Below are 15,665 nucleotides of genomic sequence, written 5' to 3' on the forward strand. Positions count from 1 at the left end.
TGTCGATTTGGTCAGAAAAACTTTTTCTTTCACACCAAATCTCTGACTTGGAGTGTCGGCGTTCCGATTGAACCATCGCGACATTGATCAGTGCTCGCGGTTAAAACGACCTTTTGTATTGTGTTGTACGTAGCGTGCGCGCCAAAATTTTAAGAGTGCGCGGAGAGTGAATGTGGTTTTTTGGGGGTGGGGGAATGAGATACATAGACAAATTTCGCTACACATTAACATATACATTCTCACTGCACGGGTTGAACTGCGAATACTCAGTTCTGAGAGAATATACTCGAGCGCTCGCGCATGAGTGCAAGCAAGCGCGGTATAGAGGATAGAGAGAGACAAACGATTATTTTGCTCCAAGCTTTCTACTTTTGTCCCGTTGGGTTAGAGGCCACCATGAATGGAGTGCAGTGCAAGGTGAGAGTATCGAACTTGACGTCGGAATCGTTCGAATCTCACAGGGGTCTGAGGCAAGGTGACGGACTCTCCTGTCTGCTCTTCAACATCGCCCTGGAAGGTGCCAATCGAGGCGCGGGGCTAGACAACGACATCCGTGGCACGATCCTCTACCGATCTCTCCAATTTCTTGGCTTCGCGAATGACTTCGACATCATCGGCAGGACAACAGCGAAGGTGTGTGAGGCGTACATCCGACTCAAACGCGAAGCAGCAAGAATTGGATTGATAATCAATGCGACGAAGACGAAGTACCTGCTTGCCGGTGACTCAGAACATCTGGGAAGCAATGTATTTGTTGACGGCGACAGGTGGGGTAAAGGAGTTTTGCTATCTCGGGACGGTCGTTACTAGGCATGTGTAAAATGAACGAGAATCGAACCGTTCGAACAGTTTGGTAAAGTGCACGAACGAACGAGATTCTTAAAAAAAAGAACGACCAGGACCTTTAGAAGAAACTGACTACACCGTACGCGTTCGAACGTTCCATTCAGTGTTCCACGGCACACATACATAAATGTGATGAACAATGAAACGTTCAAAATCGTATTGCTTTCTCGCTCTTTCTCGCACCGTGCGAACGGTTCGTCAGAGATCAAAATGTACTCTGTCGGTGTTGAAATCGCACCCATACAACTCAATTCCTCGAACGCCGTCGAATTTGTCCAGCAGTGTTCGATACGTGTGCTGTTGGTGTGGAAATCGTATCTATACGACTGAATTCGTCGAACGCGTTCAAACTGGTCCATCAGTGTTCGATCTGTGTTCTTTTGGTGTGTAAATCGAACTGAACTGAATTCATCGAACGCGTTCGATCTGATCCGTTAGTGTTCGATCTGTGTTCTGTTGGTATGTAAATCGTACCTACACAACTCAATTCATCGAACGCGTTCGAATTGGTCCAGCAGTGTTCGATCTGTGTTCTATTGATGTGTAAATCGTACCTACACAACTCAATTCATCGAACGCGTTCGATCTGTTCCGTTAGTGTTCGATCTGTGTTCTATTGGTGTATAAATCGTACCTACACAACTGAATTCATCGAACGTGTTCGAACTCATTTGCGTTCCATCTGTGTTCTGTTGGTGTGGAAATTATACCTATGCAATTCAATAGATCGAGCGCGTTCAAACGGATTCGTCATTGTTCGCGAATGAACTGAACAGAATGGATTGTGCTCATCATGTTGATCCATATTTAAGTAGTTTTTTTTATAGAATCCTTGAGTGTGTACAAGGCATAGGGTACAATAAATGCTGGATACATTTTTGCTCGTATTAGTTTTTTACATGCTAGTTTTTGGTCGGTTGTGCGATAACTTGTGTTGACTAGACAGCAGATGGGCCGAGTGTTTAATATTTTTAAATTATTGGTTTCAACCGCAAAATGAGTACTTCTTTAGCTACAGTATGCGTCTTTGGTGGGTCAATGAAAAAGATAACGAGCGTTCTTTGTGAATAAAAACCCTATGAAAAAAAAAGAACGAAAGAATCGTCGTTCACGTTCGGTTCTTTTTGGTGAGTGAACTAGTTCGTTCGCGTTCGGTGAAAAGAATCGTTTTGCCCATGCCTAGTCGTTACTTCGGACAACGACATAAGCAGCGAAATCCGGAGACATTGTTCAGGGGAATCGTGCATATTATGGGCTTCACCAACTGCTGAGATCCATTAGACATCAAGCCTGCACGAAATGTGAGAAATATCGCACATTGATTCGCCCGGTGGTCCTCTATAGACACGAGTCCTGAATCATATGAGCGAAGGATGCAAACGCTCTGGGCGTGTTTGAGCGACGCATCCTCGGGACCATCTTTGGTGGTGTGTTCGAGCATAAAGCGTGGAGGAGAAGGATGAACTACGAGCTTGCTGAGCTGTACGGCGAACCGAGCATCCTGACGGTGGCGAAGGCTGGTAGGATACGATGGCTGGGGCATGTTATGAGAATGCCGGACTCATGCCCCTACAAGATGGAGTTCGACAGCGAACTCGATGGCTGAACCAGGTGAAGCGAGACCTGCCGGAAATCGGGTTTCTACATGGATGGGAGGCTGTACCCAGGGACCGAGCATCCAGGAGAACGATTGTTGACCGGGCCATGTCACACCGACGTGCTCTATCGTGAGCAGGCCAACAAGAGAGAGAGAGAGAGATAAAATGCTTCGATTGTAGCTTCCTGCTTTAGGGGTTTATGTTTGGTAAGTTTAAAAGAGCTCAAAATGAGAAAAAAAATTGAGTAGCACGCTTAGCAATATTGAAATTATCAAGACATCGAATACGACAAAACATCAGCCGAAAAGATTAAATCCGGTGTTTTCCTTAATACGCACTGTGCAATGGAAAGTCCTTTAATATATAATAGAATGATGTCAAAAACTCGGCAATACTCTCTTCAATGTGCTTCATGCCACCTTAAGCTCTGTTTACAGGTCGAGGTAGAGTGTACGTGAAATTGCTTGATTATTTGTTATTATTTACATTAAAATCTGACAAAACAGTCGTTCTGTCGCCGAGGAATAAAGTTCAAATCAAAATCAATTTACAGATTTTACCATACTAGCCAGCTGTTTTGTTTGAAGTTACAAGCTTAGTGGCTGAAATCATGTTAACATTCCACACAAAAAAAAAAAACACGTAAACATTAGCCCTAATTCACTAACCAGATTTCAGTTTTCAGCCTTAAAATATGTCAATAAACGCCGGTTCGTTGCAAGCTCAGTTTCGCTCAAAAAGGTATGATATTTTTTTCTTAACCATGAATATTGTGTCAAAAGAAGCTTGACATTGGGTGGAATAGCAAACCGTAACGACTATCGTTATCGTTAATTTTTGTATGGGTCTCCTAGCAACATACGATCGTCAAATTATAAACGACAATGCAGCTAACAACAGTCGTTAAGACTGTCATCAGAGAAATGTCAAATACGAACAAAATTTTCGAAAAGTTCGATTGACGATCTTTAATAGCCTAGCGACAGTCGTTAACCGAATTGACAGCAATTGAGCTGTCGTTTACTTGAAAACATTTTTATTTTTATTTTCCGATTTTTTTAAATTACAAATCGCGCAAAAAAAATAAAAAAATTGTCTTAAAAAAAATTGGAAAAAGCTAAAATATTTTTAGACCCTTTTGGTTAAAGTTGGAAATCTATAAATATTTAAGAATTCCAGCAACTAGAATCTGACCATCCCTCCGCTCATTAATACATTTTCATCACGATCTTTTTGCAATTGAGAGTCCCCTGCATTAATTATGGTTTCGCCCTATATTTTGTTGATAAGTCATACCCGCCATATCAACGAGGCAAAATTCACCATGCGGCAAATATTGAATAAATACGAGACACACATTGACTTCAAAGATGCATATGATAGCATAGCCAGGGTAAAACTGTACGACGCTATGAGCTCTTATGGAGTCCCGGCCAAACTGATAAGGCTAGTTAGAATGACTATGACCAACGTCACTTTCCAAGGTAAGGTGGACGGAAAGCTCTCAGGGCCTTTCTCTACCACCAATGATCAGGGCCAGGAGGACGGGCTTGCCTGTCTCCTATACAACTTGGCTTTAGAGAGGGCCATCCGGGCTGGAGAGTGGAAACTTCAGGAACCATCTTCTATAAGTCAACCCAGATCTTGGCATACGTTGATCATATAGACATCATTGGTCTGTGGCTCTCCTATGTAGCAGAAGCTTACCTATGTATGTAAGAACGCTGGCTGGCAACCGGTCATTTTACAGCTGGGACTACCCAAGCTCCAGACCGCAACACACGTGAAGGATGAACCCATGCAAAAAAAAGCTAAAAATAGAAATGATTCGGATTCACTCCCTCCGCTCATGTTCCAATTCACGCTCATGCTTCATCATTGATGCTACCAACCACATCGCTAGTTCTACTTCGAATCACTTTGCCAGTTGCGCCACCACATTATTATTCATGATCGTGCTATTTACTGGTTTTGTTGTATGAAGAGGTAATGATACTAAATGAATTCAAAGAAATAAATAAAACAATAAAAATAACAGATTGACTATTAAACACGCACTTCTAACAATGAGTAAATGGGTCTGAAGTTATCTGAAGGAAATAAAACTTCAAATCATCAATGAAAACAATAAAAATGGAATTGAACTCAGGTCGACCATGGTACAAATATTATACCATTATCATTGGACCATAACTACTTCATGAACATAAATCGTTATCTATCAGTTTTGAACCCTTCAAATATAGTACAATGAACAAAAAGATGTGTAAAAGTTCATGGATGCGTGTGATAGAGTAGGGCTGATGAATAAAAATTTATTATCTTAAAGTTTATTATCCCCGAAAAAAATCGCTTGGGTATATAGCACCTATATAGTACCGGTACTCACATACGCCTCTGAGACATGGACACTGTCCAGATCTGACGAAACCCTCTTAGCCGCGTTCGAGAGGAAGATGCTCAGAAGGATACTTGGCCACCTATGTGTGGAAGGACAATGCTATACGAGATGTAGGGTGACATCACTGTCGTGCAGCGTATCAAGCTTGCCAGACTCCGGTGGGTTGGCCAAGTTGTACGCATGGAAACAAACGACCCAGCCCGTAAAGTCTATTTAAGCCGTTCACAAGGAAAGAGCGGGCGTGGAGGACCCAAATTGTCTCCCATTAAAGCTGGGATAACGGATTGGCAAACGAAATCGCGAGACTGTGGACAGCACTGTAGACTTGTACTGACTCAAACGATTCATTTCACGGCGCAACCCGAAGTCGGATGCGAATCTATCGGAATCGATTCCGACCCACGGGTACAGCTTGAGTGTAAGGTTAGAATCGAAATCAAATTCGACCCGTGGTACGGCACATTCGGTGCAATGAAGCATAAGTGACATCGATCTGTTGGTACAGCGAGTTCTGGTCGGGCCTTGAACCTACATTGGCTTGACCAAACCTTAACATAACAGGCGAACACCACGCAGTAGTTATAACGCCGGATGAAGAAAGTGGGCAAATAAGCTACAGCTACAGGCTGCGTAACGGTTACAGCTTCGCACAACATTTCATTCAACAATCGTTTCTTTTTCTCCTTCCTCTTCTTCTTCGTCACATTAACTGTCGCTAGTCAAGACCTGCCTCTACCACCAGTCTTGTCTTTCAGCGACATATATTTTTAACCATTGCAGGATAGTCCCAATGAAAAAATGATTATGTATGGAGGCACGATCTATTAGAGGCTTGAACCCATGATGGACATGTTGTTCGTTTGAAAAATGCTAACACATGAATCTACATTCATAAATACACAAATGCACAATAAACACACCTCAATTTAACTGGAAAACAAACGACTCTTTGCCTGCTACGATTGTTCATTTGACGATGAAACACTGCAATCGAACAGATGTCTTTTTTTAAACCGTCGTTTATTTTGACGACTTCCATCAACACTTTCTTTGGTAACCTCTTAATCTTTCTCTCGAATAACTTCCCCTGAATCTTTTGAGCAACTATACATTATGCTTCTTAATTTTCCTTAAGGCATCAGTATATTAACATAAAAATCAACAAGTTTTCGGTAAAATAGAGTGGGGACAGGCAAGGCGAAAACTTAACGTCAAAACACGTCGGGGAACCGTACCCTAGCTTGAAAAAATGATTTCGTAAAATTACCAAAATTCATTTTGTTCCTAAACCACATGTGTTGTGATCTATTTTGATTTCGGACCCTGGATCAAGAAAAAATAGGGTAAATGTACCAATACCGATGTGTTTTAATGCATTTAAAGTGTGAGGAAGGATAATTTCTGAATATTTTAACACATAGCAATTGGAATATGTTTTATCTACGCAATCACAACCATTTTTATCATGAAATACATCAAATTTACGAAAAAATACATATTTTTGTGACTGCTTCGTTGTACCTATAATGGTGGTATGGTTCCTATAGTCGTCGTATTGTGTTCCTATAGTGGTGGTAAACAAAGATGCATCAAAAACAGTGTATAATATCAATGAAACTTAGTTTCGAAGCTGTTTTCGTATGAATATCAAGGATTACTGCCATAATATAGGTTTCTTGCGTAATTTAATCGTAAAAAAATGTATAAATTTGATCAATGAAACTATTGACTAAAGTACTGCATCACACCTGTCATCAACCTACACCCGGAAGAGTGTGCTTGATTTGAAGTCAATTTTTCATTCAGCCATATAAGCGAATTTTTGCCTGTTTTTGGTAAATTACCTACATAAAACTCATTTCTGTTGCTTATTTTAGTGAAAACAGTACGACATGTCAAAAATATCCTCGAAAAAATCTAAAACGACCTGTTTTTATTGACTTTATAACTATAACCACTATAGGAACATGCCTGTTTTGTGTACCTATAATGGCACTATGGTAAAAAACACTCAAAAATGCATAAATATGGTCAAAAGGCAAATAATTTTAGTAAAACAATAACATTTCATAACAGTTATGTTAAAAAACTAGTAATTGCGTGGTTATGTGGTCATTTAGAATTCTAACAGAAAAATGAGTTTCGTTATGAAATCCTAAGGATTTTGGAAAAAATGTTGACTCATTTCACAAAATAATGAATTTTTCGGTCACTAAGTAACGAAATGGCCCCATTTAACTCTTAAACCCTTTGTAAAAGGCTAAAGAACATTTCACACTAATTTAAATAACTTAATTACTTGTAATTTTCCGTATGAACCGCATTTTAGTGCAATACCACCACTATTGGTACTACCACCACTATAAGTACATTTACCCTATTTCTTGAATATATTAATCAAGAGAATGCCTTTCAAGCGCACAACTCTTGAATCGATCGAGTCCCTACTATCCAAGATACTATGAGTAAACCAATTAACTGACTAGTAAAGTTATACGTTAAAGGAATTGGCAGACGTGTTAGTGTGTAAAAGCTTGGCTACAATTCACTGTACTTGATGAAATTTCGTGGTATCTGTGAGCGCTTACTGAACCATCAAAACGTGTTGCTGCAAAGTACAGTATAACAACTGTATCAATCAACATAAAACATGTATGAATATGAACTGAGGGATTGGCAATCATTGTGCATCAATAAAAAACTCAATTTAAACGAAATATTTCGTCATTTTTTAATCGCTACCAACTACTGAAAAATCAGTAATATCCGAATTGCTTTACTGGCACTTCAGTAAACAAGCTGTCATTTTGGTGAGCACTCGACATTACTGAATGATTCAGTAACATTCAAGTAAACATTATTTTTACTTTTTACTTTTTTTACTTAACTTCAGTAAAATTGTACAGATTTTTTTAGCTTCAGTTCAAAAAAAAAATCTGTAAATTTTTACTAAAGTTCAGTAAAAAAAGTTATCTGTGTAGGTTGAACAGGTTTTTTTTAACCATATAGGATACACCATTTTTATGGGCGCACTGCAAATTATTAAAAATAAATAAAAATCAGAAAATTTCAATAGGTTGTCACGACGGCAAGCGGAATAACACACCTTTTTCGAGTGCATTGGGACAAAAAAGTCTCATCAGCAGTTCTTTTCATTTCATTTTGGAATGATAGTTACAATACAAAAGTTAAAAATTTGTTATAAAAAAATGCTTTAGCATATTATTAAACGCACATGCACATACGCATACACACGGACACGTTAATGGTGCGGTACAACAAAAATGCCCTTTTTATTCACAACGTAACAGGTTAATGACGATCACAAATAACATTAAACTCACGACCTGTGTTGTACCGTGAGGTACATTTTACCCGGTATTTATTTTTTTGGGTTTTTACCGGGTTTTTACCTTTTTCGTTTTTACCCGGTTCAATATTAGATATTTTCGATTTGATTGAATGTTTAATGCTTTTTATCTCTTATATTTGAAATATTCCTGCAAATTGTTTATAAAATAGGCTTCTCCATATTCCTTTATGCAGTTTGAACAAGTACAAGGTTTCTTTGCCTACATATTTAATAAGTGTTGTTCTATTGCTAACGAGACTATCATTCAACACTTAAGGCCGGGCTACATTGATCGTACTCGCAAGTGTTGGTTCGATTTTCACTAGCGCACCTGGCCAGTCGCCGACTGACCGAAGCATTTTGCCAAAAAATTTGGAGCCGCTCAAGAAAATACGTTATTTTTCCATGTTTTTTTACTTTAACTGGACTGAAAAAGCTTTTTAATTGATATATAAATATGTTGTGCAAGTATTTCAGCCGTTTTCGCATCAAAAAACGGTGAAAAAAACTAATAAATTTTGAGATTCAACACGACCGAAAAAAGCTTCCACCAGCCGCCGCCAAATGTGCAAGTGAATGTCCCCTGGCCTTTATTTTTTCATTGAAGATGTTGTGCAATCAGATCTTGGTTTGTAGACGATTTGTTCGATCAAAACATCTAATAGGACAACTTAATATTTCACAAAGTTTTTAACATCTTCAATCAACAAGAGTAAATACTATTTCTTTGAATTGAGAACTATTTTTTTAAACAATAAATTGAAACACAATTAATAAAAACGTTTCACCCGGTACATTTGACATCTTTAAATTTAAATCAAAAAGAAGGTAGGGGCGTCCCCGTCGTACAATCGTCAACTAGAACGACTCAATGATATGCCCGTCATGGGTTCACGTCTAGAATAGACCGTTCCCCCCGTAGCAAGGATTGACTATTCGGCTGCGTGGTAATTAATTGAGTCTCGAAAGCCTTATAGGATCTGATATAGGGGTTTCTGATAGAACACAAGACCGCAAAGGACACTTTGATGAATCGGCGAGAGTCAATCGCAAGAAACGCATACGGGATCTGCGGATTTGTATCGCAAAACTGCGTCACACTTTTTAGACACATTGTCACCTTTTAGTGACATATGAGGCCCGATTATTAAACACAAATTGTAAAGACAAGTTGTCAAAATCGGAAGATTTGTATTATGACATCCGTTTGTGTTGTGTGTTGGAAAAATAAAATTTGACGAAACACAAACTCACAAGCACACTGCCAAGATAGGTATTATGAAACACAAACGGAAATTCAAAATTGTCAAACTGCTTTCCGTCAGCTTTTTGTCACGGAAAGCCGCCAATCTCAGATTGTTTGACCGACACAACACAACAACAGAGTTGTTACTGGTGCTTTCATGACAAAATATAAGTGTTTTATTTCAGAAATAATCAAATTTTATCATTTTAAACAAAAATATGTGTACTGCCATATCCATACAAATGGCGATAAGCTGGAGACACTGGTAACATGCTGCTATTTTGGGTTAAGAAGCTGCTGTTATTTCCTTCCTTTGTTGTTCTTCGATGGTAGCCGAAAGATGAAGGGCTCACGCACCCGGTTTGCGTTCAACAGCATTGGATTCCAGCAACTTCTTCAGTGAGTGGCTGCTTCAACAACCAACAGCATACGCACATGAAATTATCACATCTAACTGCATACACTTTTAGTTATAACAAATATTCGGAGGGCTCGATCTCCGCCAGAATGTCAAGGAAAATTTCCTTCGACACACAAATTTTTTTCTTAAATCTGAAATTAACAACCACGAAATGAAACATGTATAACACGGTTTGCACAAATGATCCGTATGCTTAACTGACGCTTGGTTATTCTTCACTGCTAATATCTTCATTTACGAAGTGGGAGAAAAACATTTCAAAGTTTTAAACAAGGATTGTTAGCTTGATAAACGATCGTGTCTTAAATAAACTTGTTTACGTTTTTTTATTTTGATTTTGAACATTTTGACACATCGACAAAGGCTTTGACACAGCTTTAACGAAAGAAAAAATAAAACGAAACTTGTGTAACACAAGAACGGTTTCAAAATGCATATCTATTTTCCGTTTGTCTTGACGCACTTGTCTTATGTCATTTCCGTTTGTGTTTAATAATCAGGCCTATGGTCTGACAGCAGGGATTTTTGAATTTATGATTTTGGGCGCTTACTGGTTGAGTTTTTGCTAACTGTATTGGCTTATTATTTGTTTGTAAGCGAAGTTATTATTCAATATTCAATATTCGGGTAGAAGATTGAACCTACTTCTCGCATTCGGGTCAACCCGGACTAGCTATACCCAGAGGTCGGGCTAATCCTACTTTTGGATGACCCGATCCGAAGTTGGTGGTGCATCTTTGGGTTGGAGTCGTTTATGGTGTCTTGCACCTACCGGAATCGTTGCATAGACTGAACATAATGTACCTTTCGGGTCGACTCGTGCGACTACGGGTCGCTTACAGACGGCTCCAGCCCTGTAGGTTTGAATTTGAATTGATGACATCACTAATAAAAGTGATTAAGCGCTTCATGTTACGAGTTGTAATTTTAATGTTTTCTATGTTCTACATTTAATATATGTTCTACTGGAATCACTTGCACTTCGTGCATCCATGCTTGGCACTCTCACTTCAAATTTCCTTTGGATACCATTCCATGTCATAGCCATGTCATAGATACCAATTACATCCAATATGTAAAAACTCTCATTAGCTGTTGCGCGATTGAAAAAAAAACCATATCCACCCAGGAAAATATGGTTTTTACCGGGTAAATAAACGTCGATTTTTTCCCGAAATTGAAAATACACGATTTGGTACATCCCACAAGCTCACGACACCTACGAATAAACGGATCAGGGGAGCCAAAGCGAGTGCGGCGTTCCTCCACGTAGAGTAGCGATCAAGCTCGGAGCGATATCGGCAGGACTTACATGTTGAGCTTCGAAAAAAGCACCGGCGAATCGATCCGATTGTCAAAAAGTCCCGCGACAAACAGCCTCTGAGCGCTGCAGCTCAGTTGCTTCAATGCCTCGATGCCAAGCAACGCACAGCGTCCCTCATATTTCAGTTGGAAACTCCAGGAGCGCGTGAATTTGCGCTGGATCGACTCTAAACGAGCCAAGGGGGGGGGGGGGGGGTCGAGCAGCTGTAGGCCACCATACCACCGAAGCGTATTCTAGCACTGGCCGCACCAAAGCGCAGAATAGTGTCATGATGCAGACCGGGTCAGTGATGTCGCGTGCTTTTTCATTAATCATACACTAAGGGGCACGCTTTCTCGCAAACGTAACGATAACACACTTCTGTCTATTAGACGCACAATTCAAGTCCATTCAAAGAGCACCAAGACTGGAAGGCACTTAGAGTGGCTTGAAGGCGGAGTTGGTCTGACAGGACAATGATAGGCAGCAACAGCTTCGCGTCGTCGTACAGCACGTGGCTATCAGGAGGGAGCAATCGAGTTACGTTATTTTGAAAACTGACGAACAGCGGCGATCCAAGGTTACTCCCCTGCGGCACCCCCAAAGAAGCATCAGGGGCCTCATTTTTACGCAGTATGAGCGACCAGCAAGATAGGAGCGAAACCAGACCAGGAGCTGCACGGACAGGTCATACGTCTGGAGCTTTGCGAGCAACAAGGTGTGTGGAACACTGCCGAAGGCCGTGTCCAGCGCGTCGATCTGCGAGCCGGCATCGAAGATCATGTGGCAGAAGCTGACGAACTCAGCCTGATTGGTGGTGGTTGAACGTATTGGTACAATTACCCGAGTCATTTTCAAAATAATGTATACAGGGTTTTGAATTACTTAAAGAACAGTTAAATCATTTATGGTAATGTTGCAAGCATACTTTGGGAGTTTGCAATCATATAGGGATGTGTTGCAATCGACTAGGGGAATTTTGCAAGCATACTGTGGAGCTGTCATCAGACTGTGGGTACCGCCATTCCCCTTAGAGATTGAACTATTCCTTTACATGAACTTTGAAATCCTATATTTTCAGTCTTAAATATTTTGCGCAGGTGTATTGATTGTCCTTCTTTCTTGATTCAAATATTTCTATCTGTAATAGATAACGCACAGCACATGACATTTCGAATGTACAATCTACAATTTTTTTTTATTTAACTGCACTATTCTTCAAACCCCAGGAGGATACATACAAACGGTAGCAAAGTTTGTAAATGGCAAAAAATTATTATTCTAATAAGCTAATTCAGGTTATGGTTCCAAAGCCAAAATCAGATTTTTACTGATTGTCAAATGAATAATCGTTTTTCATTTTTTGCTTTTTAGGTAATACAAAAAAACAAGTTCTGCATATTATACATGTTTTAAATTTTTCAACGGACGATAATAACAGTTATAATTAACGAGTTTCCCGAGGATTTTTTTTATTTTTCCTAAATGTTTCAATTGCAATGCTTTACTTATCAGTTTTGAATGTTTACAGGATAATCCAACGCTCTTCAGGTGGATTTGAAACCCACAGTAGTCACAACTATTAACATATTTTTCAAAAACAATCTCGTGCGCGATGAACACCGCTATCAACATTGAGAATTGACTTGCCAACAGACTAAGCATATTTTTACTCTGATTTCATATTTTTAAAGTTGAAACGAGCATCTAGCTTCAGTGTCACTTGGTGGATTTTGTTCAAGTGTATGCGCATGTCGTAACTGCGAGAGAAAGAACGCAAACAAACCGGACACTTGGTTTTTCCCGAGTGTAAATCCTTGTGCAGGGTCAACGACATCGGGTGCTTGAAGCCCTTCCAACAGATACTGCACCGGAAGCGAAGTTCTGTATCTGGAAGTTTAGAGATACAGAGAAGAGAAGAAATAAAGGAATGGAGGCATCGAAGAAGCGGATGAAATGGAATGAACAGAGAAAGCATCAATACACAGAATGTCGACGGCGATCAAGCGACTACTTCACTATGCCACTATGACTTCACTATCAAGTTTTATTATGAATTTCATAATATATTTTGACCAAAAAACAAATCCATATCAGCGTCATGTACTCAATTGTGGTGATCAGAGCTGATACTCAAACTTTGTGTGACTTTTTCAAGGCTTTTTTGGCTGTGATCATAAGTCTCGAGTAGCACTGTATTCAATGTCTGTCAATGTTATGCTCGAACATAACACTCGCGAAACATATCTATATCATTTTCACATCCCTGAAACAACATACCTCTCCAAACCCTTAAAATTCAAGCTCCGAACGGACCGTGCCCTCATACGTAGGACTGACTCTCCTGCTGTGGTAAACAATACAGTCGTTGTCACCAAATTTTGATTCTCAATTATCAATTCTTGACCGTGCGCATTAATTTTTGACTGTGAAGCACCTATTTTTGTCTATAAGTCATCTATTTTTGACTCTTGTAGAAATCATGGTAATTTAACATGATATTTGAGCAGGTTTTTGAAAATTTAATTTTACATCACATAAACAATATAAAAACGTGTTATTGGATTTTTAGAAAAAAGTACAGGGTTTCAAATCATATAAAATAATAATTATATCACTTAGAGGAATGTTGGAAATCGGCAGGGAAATGTTGCAAGCATGCATGGCAGTTTGCTATCATATAGGGGCATTCAACCGGGGGAATTTTGTAATTGGAATTTTGTAGATGATTTATTTTATTGTCAATGATGTCCTAATGTTAGCAGATGTTTTAAAAATAATTTGTCCTATCACTGACTCTAATTCGTGTTTCTCACTTCAGTGTCTATTAAACTCTTTCGCCTGTTGGTGTTCTGCAAACTTTCTCTCCATGTGTATCGATAAATGTGCGTGTATATCTTTCTCACAGTCTCCCAATGTGTTGTCATGTAATTATTCATTAAATTCTGTTATATTAAATCGTATTAATGTCATTCGTGATCTTGGAATTCTCCTTGATGCAAAACTGTCATTTAATCAACATATGGAGCGTATCATTAACCGTACCAATAGTGTGTTATGAATGATTTGTGCTACAGCAAATGATGTGCGTCATCCTATGAGCCTCAAAGCCCTTTTCTGTAGTTTAGTCTGCCCTATCTTGCCGGTCTCGTAGTACAGTCGTCAACTCGTACGACTTAACAACATGCCCGTCATGGGTTCAATCCCCAAATAGACCGCGCCGCCATACTTAGGACTGACTATCCTGCTATGGGGGGGAATCAATTAGTCACTGAAAGCCAAGCCCACAAGTGGGTACAGGCAGGCCTTGACCGACATCGGTTGTTGAGCCAAAGAAGAAGAAGAAGAAGAAGAAGAAGTCTGCCCTATCTTAGAATACGCGAGCATTGTGTGGTGCCCAGTTAGTCCGGTGTGGATTGTAAAGATTAAAAGCGTTCAACGCAGATTTGATTTTCATATCCTCCCTCAATCCCTTTGTTCCCTCATCTTACAGTTTTTTGACTCCCTATTCGTTTCCCCATCCTAGCTCTATCATTCTAGTTGTGTTGCATGTGTTACAAATTACTTGTTGCCTAGTACACGTTTTCAGGTTAGATTTTAGTTATTTGTTTGTTATCATTGATTTTACGTTTAAGTTAATAAGTTTCCCTATATTTATCCTCTGAGGTAGATATTTGTATCAAAATAAAACAATACAAAAATAAAATGAAATGTACGGCATTCAGCACGACTGGCAATCAATACTAGAAACACTGATAAACCACTATTCAGAAAAAAGAAATAGTCAAACGTTATTACCTGAACTTTTCAATGTTAAGCAAAATGCTTCCTTAGAATCCTTCTATAACGATGTGATTAAAATACTAATCCAACTTATTAACAGTGTACAGTTTGATGTAAGTGAGGTAAGTGTGCGTGAGGATCGGATTGCAAATTACCGTGCTAATGCACTTCATGTTTTTTTGAGTGGAATCCGGGAACCTATCGGCGGGGTAGTAAGATCTCGTAAGCCTACCACTTTACGTGAAGCGTATGATGCGTGTATTCAGGAGATCGGCTGTAGAAAGAGAACGAATAATACATCCACACGATCGATAAATTATTCGCTCCCAAATACTCGTCCCTTTTTTAATATGGCAAATGCAAACACTAATACTTCTACAAGATCACAAGATGTGTCGAATCGCGCCGGTGCGTATTCTCAATAGACACCAATGGAGTTAGGCTCAGATAGAACCAGACAAAGCCTTGCTCAACACCCTTCTCACAACTACCAGAATATAATGTTCGCTCCAACCGGTCCCCCGCAATTCCACGCAGAGGAATTACAGTATACCGATACCAATTTTTTTTCCCGTCGCTCACCCACACAACGAACCGTAATAAATAAGAACTATTTATCCTACATCACGGTTACACACAGAGAAATAAAAATGAAATTGTTGGTGGATACGGGTTCTAATGCCTGCGCCTAAACGTATGGTCCAAAACAGCCGAA

The 15,665-nt window shown here is 39.5% G+C and overlaps 1 protein-coding gene across 12 annotated transcripts in view; it reads right to left on the reverse strand.

Moving 5' to 3' along the window:
• Positions 1-15,665, reverse strand: part of LOC120905760 (protein abrupt-like) — an 80,870-nt gene that overhangs the window by 38,634 nt on the left and 26,571 nt on the right. Inside the window, exon 6 of one of the 12 annotated variants that reach the window (XM_040316852.1) lies at positions 12,338-13,057. The exons of the other annotated variants lie outside the window; for them this stretch is intronic. Coding sequence (XP_040172786.1) covers positions 12,837-13,057 — 221 coding nt within the window. The 3' untranslated portion in view covers positions 12,338-12,836. Of the gene's footprint in view, positions 1-12,337; positions 13,058-15,665 lie in introns of those variants that run through there. 12 annotated transcript variants of the gene reach the window in all.

This window comes from Anopheles arabiensis, chromosome X (assembly GCF_016920715.1).
Source record: "Anopheles arabiensis isolate DONGOLA chromosome X, AaraD3, whole genome shotgun sequence".
Taxonomy (NCBI): domain Eukaryota; kingdom Metazoa; phylum Arthropoda; class Insecta; order Diptera; family Culicidae; genus Anopheles; species Anopheles arabiensis.